The 27741-nt window shown below is 35.7% G+C and overlaps 1 protein-coding gene across 2 annotated transcripts; it reads right to left on the bottom strand.

Moving 5' to 3' along the window:
- Nucleotides 1-911: 911 nt before the first annotated feature.
- MCMBP (minichromosome maintenance complex binding protein) lies at nucleotides 912-27666 on the bottom strand. Of its 2 annotated transcripts, none has more exons than XM_058187485.1 (16): nucleotides 27528-27666; nucleotides 21441-21526; nucleotides 20447-20587; nucleotides 19674-19715; nucleotides 18140-18241; nucleotides 16304-16439; nucleotides 15234-15385; nucleotides 14374-14474; nucleotides 13293-13468; nucleotides 11030-11153; nucleotides 10213-10330; nucleotides 8547-8712; nucleotides 5475-5608; nucleotides 4817-4981; nucleotides 3671-3759; nucleotides 912-1282 (listed from the first exon to the last, which is right to left on the bottom strand). In XM_058187485.1, exons 1-16 carry the CDS (start codon nucleotides 27583-27585, stop codon nucleotides 1156-1158), a joined length of 1917 nt encoding a protein of 638 aa, XP_058043468.1. In that variant the 5' UTR covers nucleotides 27586-27666; the 3' UTR covers nucleotides 912-1155. The 2 variants fall into 2 exon arrangements, with proteins under 2 accessions (XP_058043468.1, XP_058043470.1); XM_058187487.1 differs by having other exon boundaries at nucleotides 16310-16439.
- Nucleotides 27667-27741: the final 75 nt, after the last annotated feature.

Genomic DNA, 27741 nt, shown 5'->3' with positions numbered 1-27741 from the left:
ATAAAAGCTGATGTAAGTCATATTTAGAATTTTGCTTCTCTGGTAACATTGACTGTTATTTTTACAGAAAAGAGTTTACTCTTTTTTTTTCTGCTGAATGTTCCCAAGTTACATATTCTGAAAATACCAGTTGGTCAAATTCATCTTTCTGAGGATTCAAATCAGTAATGGGATACACATTTCTTCTAAATCTTATTCTGTAATGTCTTTCCTTGCTGTATGTTATCTGTACTTATTCTAAAGTTCAGAAAGCATGGCCTGTGTATACTCCTGAAATGCTACCCTGGATATATTGTAAACTCAGTGAATAAAATTGTGGGTTTCCACAAAAGTGTTAAACAAAACTCAGCATTTTCACTTAACTTGGGTTGTATTTTTGATATAAAACTCTTAAGTTTAATAGATACTGCAAGGACATAATCTGCAGAGCTGTCTGCCTTGGAATATAGGAGGCAGGAATATTATGTTTGCTGTTTTGAGTTCTGTGTGTATATGGTGGGACAAAATAATAATTAAAAATAACCACTGAGGAACTTAATTGTTATCCAGGCATGTTAAAGAGTTAACTAGCAATGCTAACATCAGATATGACACATACATTAAGTACAATCTCCATTTTGAGGGACTTCAATAAAGATGACAAAGATATAGATAACTATACTGATTTTACACTTTTACATTCTGGGTAAATAGTAATTACCGGTAGTAAATTTGTAACTATTTAGGGCATATTCACACAGCTAAACTTGATGAAAAGTAATCATTTGTGGAACCAATTGTAAGTGGAGAGCCATTTTCAACAAATTGTACTTTCTACTATGACTTTCAGGCCAATCTCATTAAAATCTGATATGTGTTCTAATGCCATAAAGTGTTTATCTGTTATAATAATTCTTAGTAAAAGTGTGACATCATTTTTATAGTAAATCTTTAATATCAAACAGATTTTCCATAGTTGCTAATTCGGTTACAAAACGAGCTCCAAAATTTATCAGTGTTAATCTGCTGAACACCATAAATTGGGTTCATTTGAGAAAAGAGCCATAACTTTGATACAAATTATCTACAAAACCCGGTATAAACATAAGCTCTGTTCATATCAGTTCTACAAATGTTAGGCATGTTTACAGTCTTATAAACATGGATAGTGTTGTCCTAAAGTTCATTTCCATTTACAGATTTTTGCGACTGTAATCTGGCTTTGCGTAATGCCTCCAACTGCTTTGCTCTTAGCCACCTCTCTCTTGATAGTGTTGTCTGCCCAGCACTGAGAGAAAGGAACCTGTGGACAAGAAACAGAGATAAACCTCTTTAGAATCCATATAGTACTAACACTCTGATTCCTGTAACCTTTAACTGGGGCAAAACAGTGCACCATAGGACAAAACTTTTTGAACCAAGGTACTTCTAATGAGTTAACTTGCAGAACGCATTCAAAATCTAGGAGCTATGATTCCTGTGGAATTGAAATTTGGCAAAATTTTATAAAAGGCTTCCTGGGCTATTGTTTGACTATGCTGTATAGTTCAACATGAGCTATTTTCAAGGCAGATACCTCTCAATGTATCCCAGCTTTTCTGCTGAAGGCGGTATATTAGAAGGTCTGTCATTGTTGGACATGGAGGAATCTGGTAAGGAAGTCGCTTCCCAAAATCCCCAAAGCTTCAACCAAAAACTATCTACCATTGACCTCACCCCATTCCTAAGAGGTCTGTAAAGGGCGTGCATAAGACACAAACGTGCCTACCATTCCTGTCCTATTGTTTCCTTTCGTTATATCCAATTAATATAGTTATTACATACTCATACTCATATATATGCTTATATATTGTATAATTATTTCATGCTTATGCTTAAATATACTGTGTGACAAAATAAATAAATAAATAAAATATCTCTGAAATGACAAATGAGAAACAGGGTGTGTGGTACAAATGAAAACCTTTACTATAATGAAAATGAGGCAAATATAGGAAGCCTATAAATAACAAGTGTCAAACTCGTGGCCCGCATCACACACTGGTCATGCCCATCCCCGGTTTAGTGAAGGGGAAAAAAGTTGCAATACGTCGTGACGACCTGTCGTCAGGAGTTTGACACCCCTGATATAAATAATGAAACCTGTGTACAGAGAAAGTCATACCCTGAAGCTCACTTAAGAATTCCCTTCAAGTCCGGCTCAACTGTTGGTGATTACAGGAACACTTCTTTGCACTTGCCTTGGCGGCAGCAGCAAACAACTGCTGTTTATTTCTGGGATTGGGTCATGATTTCCTGTCTAGCCAACACCCTGGAATTGTGTGGTAATGCCTTCCAAATACTAACCAGGCCTGAAAATGTTTTAGTTAAGATAACATTTGGTAGATGCTGTCGTTGGTTGAGACAAAGCTCCTTTAGGCTTTGCAAATAAGCTAATTTTGTGGAATCAGATACTTAATGGAGCCCTGAAAACAACCTGATGAATTATTCTCATTGGATCTCAACCACAGCATCTAAAAGACTGCAACATAGAATTTTACAGGGATATATAGTAAAGAGTATGAAATAATGAAAGAAAAATAATATAGCCATTACTTGTTTAGCGGCTACAAAAGTTCACTTTCCTGCCAATACACACATTTAGACGAATTTTTTTGCACTTGACAAAAGCCTTCAAGGTGAAACTCATTAAAGTCTGATGAGTTTCAGGCAGCCCTGCAAGCAGGTGGGAGAGTTCTAATCTAATCAAGGTCGCTGAGCTTGTTAACTTGCAGTTAGCACTTTTTAGGGAAGTGCTCTGTTGCAAAGAAAAAACAGCTTAGCTCATTTAAACAATCATTCCACCTTGCCAAAGGGCCAAACATACCCACCCACCCGGTACAGAACACTGGTGAGACTAAATGAGACAGCAGATCTTATGGAAAGGGAAAGGAGGAGGAAAGGACTTGCTCTTAAAATCTCCAGGCTGATTTCCAGAAAAACAACTGGAGGAGGTGGAAAAGAATGTCTGTTCTCTTACTCTTCCTGTGACATGAATGAGAAAAATTCATGGTCTTAGCTATAAAAGCTTGCTGGGTAATCTTGGGCCAGTTACTTTGTCCAACCTACCTCACAGGATTGTTATGGGAAAATAGGAAGAGGAAGGTGTGTTGGATATGTTCACCATCTTGAGTTATTTGTAAAAACAACAGAGTTGGGATACAAACAAACAAAAATTGCACCCTTCCAAATCTTGCATAGTCTTCTATGCAATCATCATTTAATAATCTCTTACTTTAAAAAAATTAAGGCACTGTTAGAGGAGGATTATTTGTTTTTCTACCTTCTTCCTGCTGTTCCAGTCTGTTTTATTTTCATGATTCCTGGGATGCATTTTCATTAGGCAAAGACAGTTTCTGAATTTGGGATGATGCTTCTACATGCAAGACCTGTCTTATCTAGCAACAACCAGGACAAATTGCCCTATTACTATTTTTCCACTGTTTCAACCACACTTCGGTTGTATGACTGGAGCCATTTTCTATGTACCTTGGTCCATAAGTCCTGACTTCTTGTGCATTATTATGCATTTTCTTTCACTGAAAATCGAAGCCTGAGCTGTCATATATGTCACATCAGCAGCATTGACACATGTCCTTGTTTTTGACTGTAGTGATAACTTCAGTAAACTACTTAGCATTTGTGCCATTACCTTGCTACCAGTAGAGTTCTGTGAAGATCATCTGCTGTTATACTCTCAGGATCATTTTTACGCATTTCTACAAAATCATCTTCTACTGCCTGTTGAAGAAATTGATTAAAGCTTTATCGTTTAACTTAGATTTGCCTCCCAAAGTCCAGAAAAAGATTGGACTATAATTTTCTCCCTTCAAATGCTAATTTTTAGCCAGTGTTTTTGCATATATAGTGCCATGTTAAAGAAATTTTCTACCATATGAACATATATTCTTCAGGCATAAAATATTTTCACATCCTACATTTCCATTAAAAAAGGAAAGGGTTTACCAATTTATATAGTGCCAAGATCCAGCTGTGATTTCACAATGGCCAGGGAAGAACCATATAATAAATGTCCATTGCAATACGAGACCATACAAGAAAGCTTCCTTGATAATATTAAAATGCTGAATTTAATCCAAGTTTTTTAAAATTTCATTGTAAATGACAAGAACTAGTTTTTTCAGATGGTGTGCCTTTTGTATCCCAAATTTGGCACTTTTTAAACATTTAAGCATTTAAAATTGGCACTTTTTAAATATTCCAATGGAACAAAGCTTCTAATGTTTTAATGTTCCACCATACCAATAGTAATAGAAATTCAAAACAATCCTCTTCCTCCCAGAAGTTTCATTTTAGGTGAGAGAGGGAGTTGAGTGCTTTTTTAGCATACATCCTAATGCAGGGGTGTCAAACTCAAGACCTGGGAGCCAGAGCCAGAGCTGGCACAGGGTGTACTTAGATCTGGCCCACTGGGCCGCCCTAAAAATAACGAAGGACCTGCCCGCGGTGCTTCTGCCAGCAAAAATGGTCTCCCTAGCTCCATTTTCAGCTTCCATGGCCTCCCACAACGTCCATTTTCACTGGCAGAGGGTTGCAGGAGGCTGTGGCAGCCGAAAATGGAGCTCAGAAGCCTGTTCTTGCTGGCACAGCACTGGGGCCACCACAGGCACCCCTGACACGAATGACGTCAAGCTGACCATGCCCACACCACGCCCCCCCCAGGTCAAACACAACCCTGATGTGGCCCTCAATGAAATTGAGTTTGACACCCCTGTCCTAATGCTAATAGAATTTTGTCCCAATCTGAACACTTAACAATAAATGATAATTTCTATACCTTCGTGACTTCATCTGATATGCTATAATCCAGCAGTCTCAACAAGCTTAGATAGATGCGGAACTTGTTGAGGATTGATGGCAGCACAGCTGTGAGAAGGCTGTTCATGTACTCCTCCATATTAGGAGGAAGGAGCTCTGGCTGTAGATGGACTTGGCAATCTGACTGTGGGAAAAGTTTAAATCATTATTTCACATTTCAGTTATTAATACAAAGAAAGGTAGCAATCTTCACTCTGACTAAACCCCCAAATCATTAAGGGATTTTTTTTCATACTGGCTCTGAAAGCGTCTACATGCTATATAGAGTTCTGTCTAAGAAATCAGATAACAAGAATTAGTTGAAGTGTCTTTTTAATCCAATTTGTTTAGTTACCTACAAATGCAATAGTATCCTAATGATTGCGGATTTTAAAAATAACATCCAAAATCATATACTTAAAGATTAATTGATCTATATGTATGAATGCTGTTTACAGGCACTATTTTTGTTCCTTCCAAGGTTTATAATGCCAAATTTTCAAAGAAAAGCAATGTATTGCTCAAGTACAGCATCCAGTATGAACCATGGACGTACAGCACAGCTAGTTTATCTTTGTATCCTTTCATTCTTCTTTAAGAAATTACAAAGAAGGAAGGTCAGGGAAGCTTTGCTATACCGGTAGGAGTGATCTGCCCTCTGAAGTGATCAGAACATTAATGTTGCATGGGAATTCCATCTGATGGTAACTGAAGTCATAATCCACCTTCTGCCAAGTTATCAAGTGGCCCAGTGCTTTCACATTGTGTACACCTACAAACACAATAATGAAAAAAGAAAAAACAATGATTTGTTATCAAAGATTCAGATATAAAATAAAATATAGTATTTTAATTTTTAGTCTTCAAGAATTCTGTCCTATGAATTAATATATAAACCTAGTCCCTAGATAAAATTGCTTTAGGAGTTAAGCAGTTGAGCAAATGATCATCGAGAACTAGGAGAAATTCTGCAAAAATATTTTTTCTTGCACAATCAAGTATGTAAATCTAAAATAAATCAAAGAGAAATTATAAATTATTACAACAAATATTACAATGCAAAACCCTTAATATGTTTTAAAAGCTAAAAAATTAAAAAAAGCTTCCCTCCCCCTAAAATGTAAACCTCATTGTTAGTCCTAAGGTAGCTGTTCTGAAAGGGAAAAAGCTGTTCTGAAAGAGAAAAAGACAGTATCTTTGCACAACCTTAGTAAACTGATGTTTGCTTTTCTTAACTAGCTTCCAGAGTAATTTGATATTTGAGTGACCAATATACAGTCATTCCTCTAACCAGGAATATGGCTAGGTAGTTTGCATCCACCAGAAATCCCGTTTCACTTATTTCCTTTCCCACCATGACTATGTATTGACTCAGGAATCATGGACTGCTGATGAACTGATATTAAATGGATTTTGCTCATTCTTGAGACAGAAGCAGGTATAAAACATGGAAGAGTGGAAGGAGGCCTGTGGTTTCTATCAATACTACCCTATGTGCCAATCAATAGCTTTTGCGCTAGCTTTATCTCAATTACCCAGGCCACACACAAAAGTTCTATACATTCCAGCTGCTGATGGACACTAATCCTTCTACAACATATATTGTTAGGTTCTGCGCTAGTTTCTACCAGTTGGACTGTGATAGACTTAATTAGCTATATATTAGCTTTTATGCTCCCCTGCATTTATTTAAAGTACTTACATTGTGCAATTTTTGTTTTTATATTTTTTAACTTTTTAAAAATTGCTTGTACCCCATTCACTTTATGCTGTCCTAGTTCACAAGATCACAAGAATGTGTTGTTACATGTATTGTTAATGATGTGTTGTTAGATCATTAATTTCTCTCTTAAGAGTTAGTATGTTGATCTATCAAAGATAGTAAAATCAAACCAAAACATTAATCGTGGCTTGTAATGCATCAGAAATAACTTTAGTTTTTCTTAAAATAAATTCTTCCCTAAGTATCTATACTAAATTCAATAGCTCATAACTGTATTTTAGAGTTCATACTTGGAATACCTTACTTGCTAAAGGCTGAACATTAGACTTTAAAATACACATGTTCCTTTAGTACCTTCCTTTTGTTTAACAAAAGGAAGATTTTGTCTCATTCTTTTCTTATTCTAAAAATAAGGAATAAGGTATTCTAAAAATACACCATTCAGTGTATTTTTTGGTTCACTGTATTTAACAAATTAACTGTTTCAAGAACATGTCTGTATGCTTGCCAGAATGTAAGTTAATAATTAATAAGTTAGGGAAAGCATGCCAAAACTAGTTTTTGGTGTTTTTCCTATTATCTTTAATACAGTATAGCCGAATGGGAAAGATAGGGAAACTTCTATGCAGTGAGGTCTTGGTGGATATGACTAGGAGGGAGAGCTTAAAATGGAACAATTGCCAATATTTCTAGCAGCTACCCAATTCGGGATTTTTCTTCTGGAATATTTTTCTCTGCCATGATGTAATATAGTCTATTTTTGAATTTTTGCCAATTTTCTTTTCTACACAAGTTTTATCTTGCTCTGCCCTGTTTTCATAGATCCTGGTGAATGACAGAGAAAGACAGTGTTATAAGACTATTTACGTAACTTCTGTCCAACATTCAATTGGAATGGAAATATAAAAAAATAAGCAAAAGCCCTATTTAAATATAAACTTTTAATTCTTATGAACATGAATAGGGATCAGAATATCCTGACTGATGGGTAACTCATGCCACAATCATGACTCAGTTGGATAATTCCTGCACACATTTCATGAAGCTGCCTTTGAAGACAATCCAGAAACTGAACGTAGAAGGTCATCTCTGCAAAAAGCCCCACATTTTAAAATGCACTTTCACCAAAAAGTAACTACTTTATTAAAATTCAATAATTTAAATCTTTTATTTCAGCATTCTTTGGGGAGTCTCTATCTTGGTTTTGGGATGTTGGATTTTCTCTTCTATTAATTGTTTATGATGATTTTTATGTAATCAAATTTTTATTGATTTGATGTTCTCCACTGTTGGGAATTATAAGTATGGTGAACCATCAGAATTAAGACATGGATGGAAAAGCAGAAAAACAGCGTAAGAAAGATTTAGGTCCATTGACAGCAGAAGACAACTGGGAAGCAGCATGACTGAGATAACATCCTTCAACAATAGATGCATGAAAATCCCACTTTTTTAAATAAAAAAGAGTAACTTCTGTTAATTGAACTAAACGGAGCTAAAAAGGGACAGGCTTTATATGCCTATACTATTATTCTTGTAAAGAAGGTAATCCAAATCAAAAACTGTATAGTTCTGCCTTTCTCTGGATGTAAAATAACTTACATTTCAGAAGATATATTTGACGTTAAATCTGAAAAGTTGAAGGAAATTTTATCTTTGTTTTAAATTGGGATTAGTTTATTTCCAGTTAGATTAATTTCTTTTCCCCAAACTCACACAATACCTGTTACAGTAACTAAGCAAACATACTAAACCTCCTTCTGATCTTATTTCTTGCTTTACCTAGTTGCTTGATTTACTGTTTATAATGCATTTACAATTTCAACATTTATAACTGACGATCTCAGATGACAAGATAAGCATGTATATTCTAATATAATGTAAAATAAAAGAATGAGAGAGGAAACTCTCTTTTTGCTTCAAACATGTTTTTTTAACATTTATTTATCAATAGATTTGAATCGAAACTGTATCCATGAATACTAACCTTTTGTGTCAAGCTGTCCTTGCTCTAGCAGGGTTTCATCTATGACAAAAGAGGTACTGTTGGCCAGCTGTAATATTCCACTGACTAAGCGATTAGCTGTGTAGTCCTTGTGTGGGTTAAACTTTAAGCTGTTCATATTCTCTATGGTCATCTGTAAGCGATACGACTGTCAAAAAAAGAAAAAAGAAAGAAAAAAGAAAAAGAGAAAATCACTATAATGAATTGTCATATGGAACACGTACCTAATAAAGAATTAAGCTACTACATTCACTAAAACTGAGGTGAGGGGTTAATGATTTAATAAAAATCGAAGAATCATGTAATTGCAGATATTCTGGCTAAAGATACCCAATTCTTCCACAGTACAAGAAATACATTCTTTCTTTCATAAGTTAGTAAATATTTTCAAAAATCAGAAGTGTAATAAAATTTATGCAAATTGGTTTTAAAAGACAGAATCTGAAAAATATTCCATTAACCTTGAAAGCATCAAACTTAAATAACACTGCTTGAAAAAAATGTATTATATAGATATGCAGAAATGTTTAATTACACTTTATTTTTTTTCTTTTGTCATTATAACTAAGCATACTGGCAGGCATAAGCAAGGGCAGAAACCATATTGTTAAAATTATGGCATCTGTATTTCCTTGAGCCATAGAGGAATTAGAGATAAACTGTCTCATAGGGTACAGATCCATCATTCTGGATATGTCATGCAAGCAGTCGTGCATTGGTGACATACAGGTAGGCTTATGACAGCAATTGGGACCAGAATTTCCATCGCAAACTTATATAAAGTGTGACTGTACTACATAGTGATGGCAATCCCAGCAGTCTTGGTTGCCACCGTTAATTAAATCCCAGGCAGTTTTCTGCTGGCTTCCCTTAAGTCAGTGAGGAGGCTGGCAGGAAGGTGAAAGTACCTGGAGGCTCCCAGGCAGGACAACAGGCAATAAGTGACTGCTGCCAGATGGAGAAGGACATGAGGAGGTGCAAGAGAGGCAAGGCATGGTGTGAAAGTTGTAGTGAGAGTTGGGGAAGGTGTCAGAAAGGTGTGATGAGGATGCAAGAGTGTGAGATGGAAAAGTAAAACTTGGGGAGGATACACAAGCAGTAAGAGAAGCTTGGGAAGGTATGCGGGGATGTGTGAGTGATTGGTGCAATGCAAGCACTGGGAGAGGATATGTACATGGGGAAGACTCATCCCAGAAACTTGAGACCCTGCTGTCTTCCCAATGTCTTTCTGGGAAAGCTTACAGGAAAGGTCACAAATGGTGATTATGTAATTGTGGGGTACTGCAACACTTTGAACTCTTGAGACCGTTGCCAGCACCCAAATCACAATCATGTGAGGGCAAGGGTGCTAGGATGGGCAGAACAAACAGTCATAAGTTGAGGACTATCAACCCTACAGAGGATTATCTGTATACAAAGAACTCTCTCTCTCACTCATACACTCAATTGTCCATTTAAATACCCAATCAGAAGTATGGTAAATTGACTAAGCAATTTTACACATTTTATTAAGATATAAACTGTGGTTTACAAATTGCTGTGTTAATATATTGATAGCCAAATTCATTACAACTTAATGTGACAGGTGAACCCAGATACTGACGTGAAGGAGCAGTTAAGGTACACAGCTTATAAATGTAATTCTTACTGTAGGAACAAGGTGTTGAATAATACGGTATACATGCTCTGTGAAGACACTGTTTCTTGGACAGCCACTTAAATTCAGGGTGAATTTTCCTAGAGGAAGGACATCTCTTCTCACATAGCTAGATAACACAAAGGATAGAAATATAAGGCTACGAGCAAGAACTTCTATTGCTGATCTTTGTAAACCATTTTATGCTAAAAATGTTTTTGGCTAAAGAGCAATATTGACTTTGAAAGCATATATACAGTGAAATTAGTAGAACAATTATGAACAAGCATCAACGAGGATATAGTATTATAGCTTAAAATTGTGACAGGAATATCGTTTTAGAAATACAAGGAGCCAACTGGGAAAACCAGCTCCCTGGTTTGGTCTAATGCGATTTGCAGGAATTTCTTGTTACAGGAAATTATTTTTTCTTCTTCCCCTCCTCCCTTTTAATTTAGAAAAGATTAGGAGCAGGAAACTGAAGATAAAGAAAAGCTAGCTAGGAGTTAAACATTTTTATATTAACAATTGTTACATTATTCCTTCTAGGCAGCTTTTTTTTACCTTCAGCCCAGTGACAAAGTTTAGCAATTGTATGGTAAGAGAGTGATTCAAACTGTTAAAGATCTAAATAAATATGCAAGCAATTGAGATTACATCAACATCACCACATATTGAAAAGAACAAATTATTTTACTTTATTTGAGGATAAAAATTAGAACAATTTTAGGTGGCAGAATAATACTGTATGTCTTAATTATATACTTTCTGCTCTTTACTTCTTCTCCCACAGGATCAGATACGTTAAACAGGTGAATTAGTTACTTACACTGTGGAAATGAGGTGCAATATAACGTATTCAGCAGCCAAGCTGTCTCCCAAAAAGGCATGACTGAGGAAGCCAAGAAGCTCTGCTCTAACTGGTGATAGTTCAGACATAAAACTAGAGACAACTAAAATAGACAGCATAGGCAAGAATCAGAAATAACACATGCGTTTTTCTATACAGGTAGTCTTCAACTTATACCCATTTGTTTAGTAATTGTTCAAAGTTACAACAGCACTGAAAAGAGTGTCTTATGATTGGTTTTCACACTTACAGAATCCCTATGGTATCGGCAACTGGCATGTATTTGATATTTGCACTGCCCTGGGGACATGCGATTATTAGTTGTACCATTCCCAGCTGGCATTCAACAAAGATACTTAAGATTCACTTAAAAACCATATGACTCACTTAACAACTGCAGTGATTCATTCAACAACTGTGGCAAAATAGGTCATAAAATGGGACACAACTCACTTAACAACTGTCTTGCTTAGCAACAGAAATTAGAAGCTCCATTGTGGTTGTAAGTCTACCTGTATTGTGCAGGTAGTCCTCAACTTATGCCTGGCCACTTAATGACCATTCCAAATGACAATGGACCTCCTCAAAACTATTTACAACCTATTTTGTTGGCTTCCCCCTCTGCAATCATGAGATCACATTTGTTTGGCACTTGACAACTGGTTCGCCTTTATGGTTATTTGCTGTATTCCGCAACACATGACTGTGTTTTTTGTTGATTTCTGTGATTTACTTATGGTGTCCCAATAAAAAATTGTTGTTCCTTAGTGTCCCACTGAGGAAAATGCATTTGCTTAAGACTGTTGTAAAAAAATGGTCGTAACTTTGCATGAGGTCACATAATGCCTCAACTTATAAATGCAATGATTTATGATTGTAATTCTGAGCTCCATTATGGTTGTAAGTTGAGGCTTACCTGTACACTTAATTATCATTTGCAGAAGACAGTTAATGATATACAACTGTGCATCAAACATACATATATTTTTAGCTGAGTGTCATATTGACAACAGATTTTAATGCTGTATTTAAAAATGACAAGTGACACACAAAAGAAATAATTTAAATAGCTAAGGAAGGTACCCCACACTAGTTATCAACTATGTTATTAAATCATTAAATTTCATCTTTAAATCAAAGGAACTCTTTTTATTACCATGAAACTGAGAAAATTCTTCTTTTAGGGGCCTAAGGGCCTGGAAAAGTTCTGAAGGAATGTTGACACTGATGATGCAGAAGATGGTGAGGTATGGCTCTAATAAAGTTTGATTTAACATAACATAACATAACATGATTTGATTTTATGGTGTAGAGGAAATTTAACTTGCTTGCATTATTAGCTTAAACGTCAGATATTTTCTTTCTTCATAGCATCATGATTGTTTTGGCCAGGTATTATCTTAAAAAAGAGTTATTTCCCTAAAATATGAGAGTTCTGGAAGTAATATTTTATTGTAGCTTCAAATGCTAGCTAATTTTAGGGGTCAGTATAGCTGCCAGGTGTCCATTTGAAGGAAGCCAATTTTGTTAAAGATTAGCTCAATATTTCTATCAAATAAGAAAAACTAATCAGCAGCAAGACTGAAAATTGCCTTGAAGTCACACCAACTCTGTCAGTAGGCAATTAAAAATTGGAAGCCATATTTAATCTATTATAGGTGCATATAATTTACTCTTTATCTCTTTTCTTTAAAAGATACCATTAGGACAATTGTTACAATATTCAGAATTTTTCCATAAATCACTTTATAATCTGGACTTTAAAAGCAGAAATAATTTTACAAGCTAAAATGAACACTATTGTTGTCACATGTAGTCTACAGGATTTTCAGAAACATTATTTGTATATACAGTACACAGAGATGTATTTGGCAAGAGCATTACTACTATGAGGAAAGGAAGGGTGGTGCCTTATATTGAACAATTTCCTGTGCTATTTAGAATCACTATCAAGCAAGCTGGACACTTTTGATTATTACATGGATGCCATAAGACATGGGTGTCAAACTTGCTCGTCACGTGACGTATCGCAACGTTTTTTCCCTTCGAGGAGTATAGAACATAAACTCAAAGGGGGAGCAAAATGACTTATACAACATTTACAAATATCCTTTATGTTTTAAATACTAAGGACGTAGGAACAAACTGACCGTTTTGTGTACAAAGAAGTGGAAACAATAAAATCCAATTCAGGCATCTGATAGTAACAAGGTAATTTTCCCTAAATAGTTGAAACACTTACAGTTCTTGCTTTCTTCTTCATTAAGGCAAGCAGGCAACAATGGATTTATGTGCTGAAGTTTCTGTGCCAGAATTACATGGATTCTGGGAACTAATGATGCTGGAGGACTATGAACTCTCTGTTCTTCCACAGTATCCATACAATCCATAGACTCCACTGGAGAGGAGGAATTCTCCCTAAAACATAGAAGTATCTGTATTTAGGCACACTTAATTTCAAAATTACATGCAACGTCCTTTCCTGCTAAAGAAAAAGGTATTTTATTGAAACATGAAATGTCAGCACAGATAATCCTCGACTTACAACCACAATTCGGCCCAAATTTTCTCTTGTTAAGTGGGACATTTGTTAAGTGAGTTTTGCCCCATTTTATGATTTTTCTGGCCATAGTTGTTAACTGAATCACTGCAGTTTATAAGTTAGTAACATAGTTAAGTGAATCTTCCCTATTGATTTTGCTCGTCAAAAGGTTGCAAAACATGATCATATGACCTCGGGACAGAGCAATGGTCATAATATGAACCAGTTGCCAAGCATCTGAATTTTGATCACATCATAACGACGATACATCGGTTGTGTGAAAAACAATCATAACTCACTTTTTTCAGTACCATTGTAACTTTGAATGTTCAGTAAATGAACTATTGTAAGCCAAGGACTATCTGTATTATAAACAGAATAAATCAAGTTCTTGAATTTATTTCATACTTTTGCAGCAATCAAAGTAAAGTCCTCAGTTATAGCTTTTAAAAATGCTCCTGAATATAAAGAATTGACATGACTTTTTTATTTTTTACATTGGAACAATGAACTAAGTATTATTTAGAATTGGGACAAATTCAAATCGCTAAAATTTAGTTATAAATTCAACACTGTAAAGTAGCAATTTGTGGGTTAGCATTAATCTTCCAAAAAAATTTTGAATTATTGTTTTCTGAAACACACTGACAAAGAAGAAAACTCAATGTTGCTAATTTTTTATAGAAACTTTACAAACTACCTATTATCTTTGGACCAAATATGTGAATTTCTTCAGTCACAATGATGGCAAACTTGCATTTTATCATCACTAAAATGTTACCTTTCTTCATTGTTCAGCACGTTCAGGACAGGATCGACAGACAAAATCCCATATACCTCAAGAATATCATTGACTTTGAAACTGTCCCCATTTTCATATATCTGCCACAAAAAGAACATGTTTAAGAGAAGAAATTGCAGTAAGACAATATGAAGTACTATAAAAGCAACAGCTACTTGAACGTACTAATAAATCATGATTTCGTATTATGGGAAAAGGTTTGTATCATAACTGTCCTTCATAACTTTCTACTTCAATAAAAAATTGTAACTCTGCAGAATTACAGTGTTCTAAATTCTAACAATATACAGTCACTTAATATACCCTTCAGTGACAGACAGGCTTTGTGCAACTGTCAGGCTATATTTACATGAAGCAGTGTGATATATAATTAAACACAGGTAGTCCTCGACTTACGACCACAATTGAGCCCAGAATTTCCATTGCTGTGTGAAACAGTTAACTGAATTTAGCTCCATTTTACAACCTTTCTTGCGACAGTTAAATGAGTCATTGCAGCTATTCAGTTAGTAACACGGTTGTTAGGTGAATCTGGCTTCCCTTGACTTTGCTTGTCAAAAGATCACAAAAGGTAAATCACATGACACTGGGATACTGCAATAATCATAAATATGAGTCAGATGCTGCAATGGTTGTAAGTGTGAAAAATGATCATGTCACTTTTTTTTCAGTGCCATTGTAACTTTGAATGGTCACTAAAGGAACTGTTGTAAGTTGAAGACTACCTGTATGTGGCTTTGATTTATGTACCAGTTCTAAATGTAAATTACAACAAATCTCCACACCTCTAACATGTGTAAAAGCGATGCTGTTTCAGATACTGCTTAAGATATTATTACCTTCACAAGACATGCTGGGCCCTTTTCTCCTGGGAGTGGAAAATTCAGATCTAGCGGAGATGAACAGTTTAAGGAAATCATCTGATGCCTTGCAGAAGCTTCTGTTTCTAATCGCTTTGGCTCTCCACTCCCCTGGATATCGGGCACATTTCCTAGAATTAAAACAACAACAACAACAGTTTCCACTACCTTAAAACTCGTAATTTGAGATTAATATTTATTGCTGCTTTTTGAAAAAAAAATTACATCATGCTGAGTCACAAGTGCATGTTGCAAACAGATTCTTTTCAGAATAGTAATTCCCCAAAAGTATTTTAATTTACAAAAGGAGTACTAAGTCCTAGATGAAACCAAGCAAATACTTCAGAATACTATGAAGGGTAGGAAAAGAAGTGGAAATGATTAGAAACAAAAGAAGGGGGAAGTTGTTATTTGTTTTGTACACTTTCTTTTCTCCCTGACCTCAACATCTGGCATTAGTGGACTGGAATAAAGTGCTTATTTCTGGACTCTATATATGGTGTTTTTAAAATTATGTTAGAAGAAAAAAAATATAGACGACTCTGCAAATGGCCCACCTCTGATTTAGCTCAGCATATTTATTTTCAATAACTGTGAGCCAAACAAAGAGAACCATGAAGTTCATAACGCTCTTCATTATTTTTCTGCTGCATCTGGCATTCAGTTATATATTGTCCTATTTATTTTCATGGCTAACAATTAATGTATCATCTCTCCATGAGTTTTCTCTTGCTCTTTCTATAAATCACAATCATCCTTCATTTTGAAGAATATAGTATTTGCAAATACTGGTCTGTAAATCATGTATCTGTAGCTACAAACTGACCCATGGATAACACATCAGACCAATGGTACATTCAGAAACTTGCTCTTTTTGCAACTATACCTGAACTCATCTAATTATTTCAAAAACCAGATAATGGTATATAAAATCATATTATAAATCTATTCTAAGTCAACAAGGCATAAATCACTTCAGTGCAAATAGATACACAATATTAATTCTGAAAAATAAGTGACTTTCAGGAGAAAGACAACATTCTCTCAACTGATACCGAGGTGCTGTTCTCTTTGTTTTGATGGATGCAACTCCATGTCTTCATCATCCTCATAACTCCTCTTATGGCGACTTGGTGTGTATGATGTTGATGGACAAACTCGAGCTTGACTTGCGCTATTATAAGCGTAAGTTTTAAGTTAAGGACAGAAACATTCTGATAGGATGAATAAACTTATCTGGAAATTTAATTAAACATGTAATTTAAAATTAAAGCAATGCTATCATTTCCAAAGATGAAGGAAAAGATAACAGCATTTTGTAAGTTTAACATATGACTACATCATGTAATGTTTCATATTCTTATAGAATTTAAAAAATAGTTCTGTAGAAATATTGAAGAATGAACATAAACAAATTAAAAACGGAATACCACACAAGTGCTAGTAGACTATGTGGCAATAAGGAAAGAGCATGATTTGGCTTACAATAGCAGGTCATTCATCTGTAAATGTTATTGTATATATGTATGTATTTATTTGTTTCAGAAATTTCTAATTTCTTTTTTACAACCGTGTAAACCAGAAGTCTTCAAACTTGGCAGCTTTAAGACTTGTAGACTTCTGGGAGTTTAAGTCCACAAGTCTTAAAGCTGCCAAGTTTGAAGACCTCTGCTGTAAACCCTTAATTCAGGGTATGGCTGTCTATCTTAATATCTAACCCGGGGCAAAAAGAAATGCAGAAAACAATTCAATCTGTATCAAAAAATACAACAGTTAAACTATAATACCACAAACAAGGTACCATACTGAGAGCAGTTTAGAAATGCTGCACCATAAAAAATCCATATTAGAAAAGCAATTAAAATGGCTAAATTGCTTAATCCATCTATTTCGTTATAAATTATCTCCTTTTCTCCTTATTACATCTCTTTATCACTTGACATAGAGAAGTATCTCACTATCACAATCAGCTCGGAAGAGATGTTTTTAGTCTCAACTCATGCACATGATCCAAACAAAAACAAAAACCTGTCCCCAAATATGCTTCCTTGCCAAGGATTCAGAAAATCCTGATTCTATTATTATAGTTAAGAAAAGCTCTTTAAAAGGTTATCTTTATTAAGGCTTCTTCAAATAGCCATTTTGTTCAGCATCTGTAGCTTTTGTTGGTGGAGTCAAAAGGTAAATTCTGAAGTTCAAACTCTGATCTATCTATATCAGGGCTGTCAAACTCCCGGCCAGTGTCACGTGCTGGCCACGCCCACACTCAGTTTAGCAAAGAGGGAAAAAAGTCCCGATATGTCACGTGACGCTGCTGTGACATTGTGAGTTTGATATCCCTGATCTATATCTACAAAGATCAGAGTTCTGCAAGAAATGATTTTCCTTATAATACTCTGGAAGAAACACTGGACTTCGAAGAAGCAGGATAGAAAGAGTATTCTGCTTGCTGTTGAAGTATACCATAGAAAACCAAGGAAATAAATGGATAATTGAACAAATCGATCCAGAATTTTCACTGGAGATGATAATAATGCTCAAATTATCATATTTTGGATATATGATGCAAAGATTTAACTGTCCTAAGACTTCTTAAACTGGTAAATCTGGAGAAGAGTCTAACCAGAAGCAAGGTGACTGGATTTAATTACAGCAACAATAGTTGCAACACTGGAAGACCTGGTTTGGAACAGACGTAGAGGAGGTCCATCTCAGTGGTCATTAAGAGTTGACACAACTTGATGGCATAGAATCAACCAACCAATCAACCAACTAATCAATACTTTTCTATCAAGTGTTAAAGAGCTTGCATTATCAATATTACTACTACTATTTTTGTATTTTTTTATATATGAGTCCACAATATAATAAGCTACAAAGGATATTTCTTTTACCCACGCTGATTCTCCTGGCACTGGAACACAGTAAAAAGTCTGTCTATCTGCAGTTATGATTTGTTTAGGATTTAAATCTATTTCTTGATGAGGCTAGAAGAAGAGATATTATACATCACTAACATATGATAAAAAGAAAAAATATTGTAAAGTTGTTATAAAAATGAAATACATTTGATTTTTTAAAAAGGGGATAATCTTAAAATAAATTTATAATTAGTGTGCTTGAAAGAAATATTTATCCTAAGGAATTACAAGGAATGACCTCAAATTTCTGTAGATCAAAAGTTCCAGTAACAACTTTTTTGACATATTTAAAATAATGAAATGCTGATTCTGGTTTTTTATATCAACAATAGCACAGTGCTAGTTTGAACTGTATCATTTGAAGCCTGACAATTCCTTTTTAGCAATATAGTATTCAAGTAGAAGCACTAGTGAAATGTATGGAGCCAAATTTAAATTAAATTCATGTCTACACAACATATATTAATATATGCTATTGATCAACCCATTTTCTAAGTGTTTTTAGAATGCAGCACTAAATATCTATAAGTAAGTGACGTAAGCATATAAATTGGCATGTGTGACCCCAAAACAAGTCTTACAAGAAAACTATCTGGAAGAGATCCCAGAACACTCCTGGCAACAGACATAGAACATATGTTTGGAAAGGAGAGGCACAGAACATCCCACAAAAAGGGTAATAATTAGCATACAGATCTCCTGCACAGGAATACAATACACTGTAAAATCTATTTTTTTTTACTACAACCTGTATGCTTCTCTCTGTCTTAGACTTACAGTATTTTCTAATCTCAAGTTTTTGAAACATTGTTAAATGTTAAAATGGCAATGCTAAAAATACACATTCACATAGCCTTAATGTAAGTCTACTCCATGTATCTGATAAGGGTAGGTTTTTCTTCCCTGATAAAATATTAGAATGTGTGAGGGGCTAGTACTTCTAAAACCCACTAGCATTATTGCCTTCTACAGTCAAAATAGAATAGAAGCACATATTCCGCAGAAATAGATTTAAGGAGGACTAGTTGTCACTGATTCCATAAACTAAATGAGGATACATCGGTACAGATGAGTGCTCAATTATATCTTTATTTTTAAAAAAAAAAGCACAAGAGAAGGGTGTGGGTGTCTGTTCTGTTCCATTCTATGCTATTCTATTCTATCTTTTATTAAAAAACAAATACATATGTTGTGTAATTATTTATTACTACAAAAACTTGTGTTCATCTCCATTTTTTGATTGTACGAGTTGCTTATAGTATTATTTTCAGAAGCTTTAAGACAAAAATCAATTAACACAATTCTAACAAAAAAAATTAACGCACCACCATTTGGGCTTACATGAACAAATTCATCCCCAAATGCCTTTTTGAAAAGTCATGTTTTTCAAGTTCTCCAAAAAGATATACATAGAATCAGTGAAAGATAAAATTTAAAAAAAAGGATAAATATTATAGCAATTTAAATGTGTTGCCATAATTTTAGTAGCTGTACTTACCCCACATTCTGCTACATCTCTGTATTTTCCAAAATGCATAACCTGTTAAAAAACATAAAATCACTATTGTATTCCATACAACTTCTTACCATGTTCTTTTTGGGAAGATTTGTGGGGATTTTGTAAATATTTACTCTTACTTTCTCATAATTATTTTTTCTATGAATGTAGTGGTTCTACTCTCTGCCAAGCTCAATATATTCTTTTTTTAATGTTTCATTCTGAAAAAGCTAAGGGTTGATTTATCATATTTTATTGGTTCCAGGCAAAGCATCTGTTCCACTCCAATATACATGAACAGAATTGTTAAGGAACTATTATTAGATGTGGATTGTTGATATTTCACTTAAGAATACACATAGAAAAACCTTAAGATTTCCTTTATTTCATCTGATACTCTAAGAGGCACTGGCTGTTCCTACAAAAGTCCTATGTCACATGGAATAAAAAGGAAATGATGGACCTAGCAAAGATGGATACCTTGTGGTAGGCAAAACCAAACTTAAAATTCAGGAAGGAAGACAAGGTCACAAAGTAGGTAAGGCCACAGCACAAATATGGTAGTCCTGGAATTGTTTTGATAAAAGTTTGACGATTTGGTTTCATGTTGTTCCTATTTTATACTACAGGGTATTTATCACTCTAAACAATAATTTATGAAAAATTGCTCTAAATTTTCAATAATCATAAAAGAGAAACAAGGACCACAAGAGGAACAACATGGCTGGGTAGGAGTATAGGTAATCAGAACCATAGTGAAGAAACTAACTTACACGTGATTTAGTAACTCTATCAACAGTTTCATAAACATTCATATAAAATTCAGGATCAAACATATCCTGAACCATACAGCGAAATTTTACTAAGCTATTTGGTTTCAGGTAATGTAAAGGAACATCATTCAATGATGGTACCTGTAAAACAAAATTCAAGAATTAGCTTCATGAGGCAAGCAGAATTTTATATCTTTATTTTCAATGATTATTCATCTAATTATATTTTAATTTAAGTAAGTCTGAAGATCTAATACCTACACAGAAAGGCTGATAGAATTTACATTGATTTTATAAAAAGATTTCTTAGTAATCATTGAACAAAATATGATTTAGCTCAGATATGCATATTTGAGATTTAGTCAATTAACTAAATCTTCTCTATAGTACCTATAAAATGTTTAATAAGAAATTAAAAAATGGGCCAATCAATAACATTCTATTTTTCAAACAGCTGGTCTACTGAAATAAAATGACTAACTAAATGATTATATACATTCCATACAGTTTCTAATGAGTCAGAATTCAATTTTCTGAATGTGTAGGTTTAATTTGTTCATCTCTTGGGATCAAGACTGAATTACTAAAAAAATGTATTATAGATGTTTGTGTATTCCTTGCATCTTTTGGTATTCTTTTTCCTTATTCAAACAAAATTTTTTTATCATAAAATATGACAATTTATTCTATAATCAAATATGTATTGTCTTTAGGTTAGGGAAATTATAAAAAACACAAATGAAACTATCACATACTCTTGAATATGCAGGAAATTTACTCAGAATCCAACATTTAAAGACTATACATTTAGAGATCTTATATCCAATTCCAATAGCAATTTCCTGTTTTATTTTTCTACTGATATACTTAACTAGAAACTCAATTTATTTTATAATCCCTTTTAACTCTACTATATGCTTAAAGTTATTCAAGCCATCCTATCCAAAATAATTCCTAAAATAATTTAAGTTTTGATAAGTAAATATAGCCTTACCCAGTTAGTTGCATTATTTTCTTTTAATTTCTCTTTGAAGTACTCTGTTACTTTCCTTTCCCATTCAGGATTTAGATTATTTTGAGCTAAACAAGACAAAAAAAATCAAATCACACTATTTTAGTTTGTAAAAAGTATAGGCTGTAAATGTAAAATGTAGTACAGTACATTTAAAATGTTACTTTGCTAATACAGTATTTATTATTCAATAGTTGATGAACAAATAGAATTTTAGGTTTTTAATATAGACACACACATTATGATAAGTAAGTTTACTGAACCTCAAAGCAGTATTAGTAATCTAGGAATGGAAATCAAAACCAAATCTCTTGACAGATGCTTGCTGGAATGGTTTGCTTTTAACAGTAGCATCCAAATCTAGTTCTGGGTTCCAATAGCCAATAAAAGTTGTCAGCCAGTTCAAAGGTCAGGATTGCAGAGACAGGTACTTATGATGAAGGAACATGGGTCAGGGTGCTTCTTAAATCAAACCTCAGTGAACTGTAACTAATTAAGAGATTTACTCCCTTGCTTGGCAAGGATCCTCAAATAACAGCTCTGTTCAGTTCCCTTTTCTACTCATGTATTAGAGGGGCTGGGTGGCCTTCTCATCTAATTGCTCAAGTTGCCCAGGTAGTGTTTGTTTTTGGACCAGCCTCATGCGATACTTAGCTTGAGGACTTCTGAGGCTGACATTCCATAGATTCAGATTCTGAACCCTAAGCCTGGGCCCTAACAGCGAGAAACCTTTACTTAAAAAATTAAAGCAGACATACTTTTAGAAGGCTAAAAGTGGAGCCAATGACTGCAGCAGAATGAAGAGTTGCTGAGTAGACTGGCTTTTCATAATCCTCCAGATGAGAAGACTGGAGATGGCCTACAAGTGCTCTATTTATTTATTTATTTAATTTAATTTATATACCGCCCTTCTCCCGAAGGACTCAGGGCGGTTTACAGCCAGGGTAAACAAATCAGAAAAGTTAAAAAACATTTAAAAACTAATTAAATTAAAGGCTGAAGGAATTTAAGATTATAATAAAACCCCAATAAAAAACTTCATTAAGCCAGCCCTGCATGATGAAATAGAAAGGTCTTTAGACAATTTCACCTTACAAGGCAACCACATGACACTGGTTGGTGGCAGGTTTAGAGTTCTGGGAGATGAGGGAATAGCCATTTTGCTCAAATCATCAAACACCAAGTGACTTCTTTAATGCTTAGTGAAAGAAATTTGAAATACAGTTTAAGGACACAGGTTTTTTTTAAAAAAATAAACAGAAGAGTCATTAAAACTTTGATTTTGGAAAATTACAAACAGACTAAAAGTCCAGATGAATTTGAAAAAGATTTTGGAATTAATTATAAGAATCCTTCTTATGGAAAATGCTTTAAAAAAAAAGAAGAACACATTAGGATTAGACTTTGGACAATAGAAAGAAGCAGAAGGATTAGAGATTACAATTTAAATGTATTTTTAAATTTCACTTACTAATAAGAATGAAGCAAAATATTTTAACATTGAACAAACTGAAGATAGTTTTGAACAATGGACCCAGAAGCTAATTTTAAGAGAGTCTGCTTCTATAGTTTATGTTTAAAAGATTTTTTTGGGGGAAAAAAAACAAGTTTCACATGCGAAGATTGAAACTGATCTGAAAAGGGATTTAAAAATGACAGACTACTAGAATTATGAAAAAAAATAAGTTAAACGTGCTACAATTTGTTTCAGTGATTTCTGATCTCAAGCTTCCATCTCAGTGGTGGGAGACTATGCCAATTATTGTTAGGGTATAGAGACTTGATTCAATTGTCACTGAGGTGGTCCATTATTTAAGTAGTGAACATTCTATAGCTGTTACATTCAGAGAGGTAGTGTACGTAGAATGCCTTTGTATCTATTCTTGCCAATAGTAGCTTTAGCATTTTAAATATGAGCCAGCAGCATGCAGCAGCAGCCACAAAAGCCAATACAATCCTAGGTTGCATAAGCAGAAGGATAGAATCAAGATAATGTGATGTATTAGTACCACTTTATAAAACCTTAGTAAGACCATACTTGGAATACTGCATCCACCACATTATAAAAAAGATGTTGAGACTCTGGAAAGAGGGTAGAGAAGAACAATAAAGATGATTAAGGGCCTGGAGACTAAAACATACGAAGAATGGTTGCATAAATTGGGTATGGCTAGTTTAGTGAAAAGAAAGATTAGGTTTGACATGATAGCAGTGTTCAGGGGTTTCAGTTTTTTAGGGGTTGCCACAAAGAAGAGGGGGTGTGTGTCAATCTATTTTCCAAAGCACCAGAATGCAAGACAAGAAACAATGGAAGGAAACTAATCAAGAACAGAAGCAACCAAGAACCAAGGATAAATTTCCTAACAGTGAGAACAATTAACTAGTGGAATGGCTTGCCTTCAGAAGTTGTGGATGCTCCATCACTGAGGCTTTTAAGAAAAGACTGGATAGCCACTTGTCTGAAATGGGATAGATCTCCTGATTGAGCAGGGGGTTGGATTAGATCAGGGGTCTCCAACCTTGGCAACTTTACGAGTTGTGGACTTCAACTCCCAGAGTTCCTCAGCCAGCATGTGCTGGCTGAGAAATTCCGGGAGTTGAACTCTTAAAGTTGCCAAGGTTGGAGACCCCTGGACTAGATAACCTCCAAAGTCCCTCCCAACTCTGTTAATTTTGTTACTGTGAAGTGGCTGAGAGCCAGAACAGTTAGGAATCAGGTTTCTGGAGAAAAACCAATAGGTTTTTATAGTTGAAAGTAGAACAGAATAGAATAGAATTTTTTATTGGCCAAATGTGATTGGACACACAAGGAATTTGTCTTGGTGCATATGCTCTCAGCGTAGATAAAAGAAAAGATACGTTCATCAAGAATCATGAAGTATAACACTTAATGATAGTCATAGGATACAAATAAGCAATCAGGAAACAATATCAATAGTAAGGATACAAACAACAAAGTTACAGTCATAAGTGGAAGGAGATGGGTGATGGGAACGATGAGAAGGTTAATAGAACTGCAGACTTAGTAAACAGTTTGACAGTGTTGAGGGAATTATTTGTTTAGCAGTGTCAGGAAATCGTTATTTGCCTAACTAATTGGCCAGGCAATATATAAACTAACTATGTTTGTTTATAGGAAGGCATGATATTGCTTTAAGGCCGTGCTGCATTATGCAAGCATCCTGATTGGTTGAGCTCTGTAGCCAATGTATAAAAGGACTACTAAATTATAGCTTGTTTGGGGAATCTACAGAGATGGTACAGCATTGTAAGCTGAAGACATGCTGCAACTGTATATTCCAGCTTTATGATCGTTGCTTGATCATGGCTAGTTACTGATTCCTCAAGATACTGACTGTTGTGTATTGAACTGAACTGAACGAAGACCTTGTTTATTTTGCAAGTCTACATTGGTAAGAAGACTGACTGACTGAATTTATATGTGTATGACCTGGAATTGTTTTTGGCCTATGTCTTTGCCTTTTCCCTAAAAGTAAAGGAATATCAAACCCCCGTTTGTCTGCAAGTGACCGTTATTGTATACAACCAGTCTCAGTCGTTTTCATGCGTAGGGTACTCTGCTCAACAGTCCACAACCTTAGTTGTGAACCCAGATTACCCTTAACAAGCAGAGTGATGGTGTTCGGGAAAAAACTGTTCTTGTATCTAGTTGTTCTGGTGTGCAGTGCTCTACAACATCGTTTTGAGGGTAGGAGTTGAAACAATTTATGTCCAGGATGTGAGGGGTCTGTAAATATTTTCACAGCCCTCTTTTTGACTCATGCAGTATACGGGTCCACAATAGAAGGCAGGTTGGTAGCAATTGTTTTTTCTGCAGTTCTAATTATCTTCTGAAGTCTGTGTCTGTCTTGTTGGGTTGCAGAACCAAACCAGACAGTTATAGAGGTGCAGATGACAGACTCAATAATTCCTCTGTAGAACTGTATCAGCAGCTCCTTGGGCAGTTTGAGCTTTCTGAGTTGGCGCAGAAAGAACATTCTTTGTTGTCCTTTTTTGATGACTTTTTTGATGTTAGCTGTCCATTTGCCTTATATATTGTAAGCCGCCCTGAGTCTTCGGAGAAGGGCGGGGTATAAATGTAAACAAACAAACAAACAAAAAATTTTTTTTAGATCTTGCGATATGGTAGAACCTAGAAATTTGAAGGTTTCTTCTGTTGATACTGTATTGTCTGGTATTGTGAGAGGTGAAGTATGGAAGGGTTTCTCTTAAAGTTTACCACCATTTCTACGTTTTGAGTATGTTCTGTTCCAGATTGCTCTGATCCCATCATGAGGCTAGTTGTTCAACCTCCCGTCTGTATGCGGATTCATCACTGTCTCGAATGAGACCGATCACTGTTGTGTTATCTGCGAACTTCGGTAGTTTAATAGATGGATTGTTAGAGATGCAGTCATTGGTATACAGAGAGAAGTGGGGAGAGCACACAGCCTTGGGGGCCCCCTGTGCTAATTGTACAGGTATCTGATGTGATTCTGCTTAGCTTCACCTGCTGTTTCCTGTTTCTTAGGAAGCTGCTTCTTATTACTATTATTATTCTGCCTAATTCAACATCTTCATCTTCAATGTATTACACTGTCTCTTCCATGTCATGAAGTATAACTTCTTCTGTCCAATAATTGATCTGTCTTTGTGGTAGAAATTTTCAAGCAGCTGGTTTTCAATTAAAGAATATCACCTGGTGGGACTCAGGAGAAACACCTACTCTGACAATTCCTATTCTCTGGGATGAGTTCGTATGGTTCCCACCCTTCTGTTGTTTAGGAAATTCCTAAACATTGGATGAGCATCCAGTAGGGGGAGGGGAAAGAGAAGATGCTTATTCTGTAAACCACTTAGAGAGGGGCTGTAAAGCACTATGAAGTGGTATCTAAGTCTATTGCTATTGTTCCAATTAGCCTCTAAGAGAGTGATTCTGAAGTTCCTATTTTGTTTCACTGGTTTGATTTATTCTGCTTTTTTAATGGTATTTTGCTTTTCCTGTTAGCTGCATTTTCCAAATGTTGGTTTTTCAGTTATATGAGCCTAGCAATTAATATTTTGCTTGTAAGGTTAACAAAAACAATTAGACAATTATTCAGACGTGCTCAGAGATTTTAGGATTAACTTTGGATCACATTTAACCAAGAGTTGGTTCAATTGCAAATAATTGTGCTAAAAATGATATATAGCAAACCATTTTGCTAAAAACAAAACGGAAAAGAACACAACAACTTGGGTTTAGAAAGCCACTCATAAATTACAAACACACCAATTAGATATAAGAGCAATTGATAGCCACAGAAAACACAGAAGATTCCTGTTCAGTTTTGAGCAGAAGCCTAATAATACCATGCCCTCACCCTGTTCTTTTTAATTACAAAGTACAGCAGTAAACTAGTAATTAAGCACTCAAAAGAAGGACGCCAGGCCTGACATTTAATAGGAAAAATCCCCTTCAATGCCTTTAAGAAGCGTTATTCTCCCACTCAGCCGCCCCCTCCCCCGCCCCGAAGCCGAAAGAAACAACACAGCGCACATGCTCAGGAACACTCTTCTTCTTCCCACGAGGGTTCCAACTTTCGGCGTGCAGAAGAACTGCCCTTCCGCAGCCAAGTTTGCCTCACAACACAACTCCGAGGCTGCTTTTCACTCCGCTCGGCCCAGCGGGGTCCCGACTTTGCCAGGCCAAACTCGGTTATTAGCTTTGTCGCCGTCGGTCAGTCTCACTTTGCCCGGGATAAGCCCGCTACTTCCTAACACCCCACCCCCGCTTCCAACCCGTTCCGCAAGGAGTGGCGAGGTGCCGCCGTCTCTCTCTCCTTCCCGGTCGTCTCCGGTCCCAGAACCGTTCTTAGCAATGCCGCCGTCTTCTCTTTCCTCTCGTGCTTTTTTTTTTTTGGTGAGGACGGACGGACTCGGCCGACTTCCCCTCTGCCTGTCCGCTTCGTACCCGGGGGTAGCTCAGGCCGCTTCCCCGCCGCCTTGACCTGCCCTTACAGCTTTTCGCGTTTTCGTGCCTTATCCCCCCCGGGCCTCCCCCGCAACCCTTTCCAAGCCCGGTCTCACCGAAAATGCCCTGCACGATACTGAGAGGGCAGTTCAGCCAGTCCGCCACACACGGCATCTTTTCGGTTCTTCGACGCGTTTAAAAGGCCAGGAAGAGACACCGCCGAAGAGAGGTCTCCCTTCAGAGGAGGACCCGCTTTTCCGGAGGCTTACGCGCCGGGCGGAGAGCGCTTAAGATAGCTAGCTGGCGGGCGGGGCGGGCGGGCGGGCGGGC

This window comes from Ahaetulla prasina, chromosome 6 (genome assembly GCF_028640845.1).
Source record: "Ahaetulla prasina isolate Xishuangbanna chromosome 6, ASM2864084v1, whole genome shotgun sequence".
Taxonomy (NCBI): domain Eukaryota; kingdom Metazoa; phylum Chordata; class Lepidosauria; order Squamata; family Colubridae; genus Ahaetulla; species Ahaetulla prasina.
Note: the sequence above shows the minus strand (reverse complement) of the source record. Positions and strands in the feature narration are given on the sequence as shown.

What these genes read in the sequence shown, in the direction of transcription:
- MCMBP (XM_058187485.1), bottom strand. Translation starts at nt 27,585, where the DNA reads ATGCCGTGTGTGGCGGACTGGCTGAACTGCCCTCTCAGTATCGTGCAG. An exon ending in GTGCTGAACAATGAAGAAAG is followed by an intron (nt 13,469 to 14,373) that starts GTAACATTTTAG and finishes TCTATGTTTTAG; the next exon opens with GGAGAATTCCTCCTCTCCAG. An exon ending in AGGGCAGATCACTCCTACCG is followed by an intron (nt 4,982 to 5,474) that starts GTATAGCAAAGC and finishes CTTTTCCCACAG; the next exon opens with TCAGATTGCCAAGTCCATCT.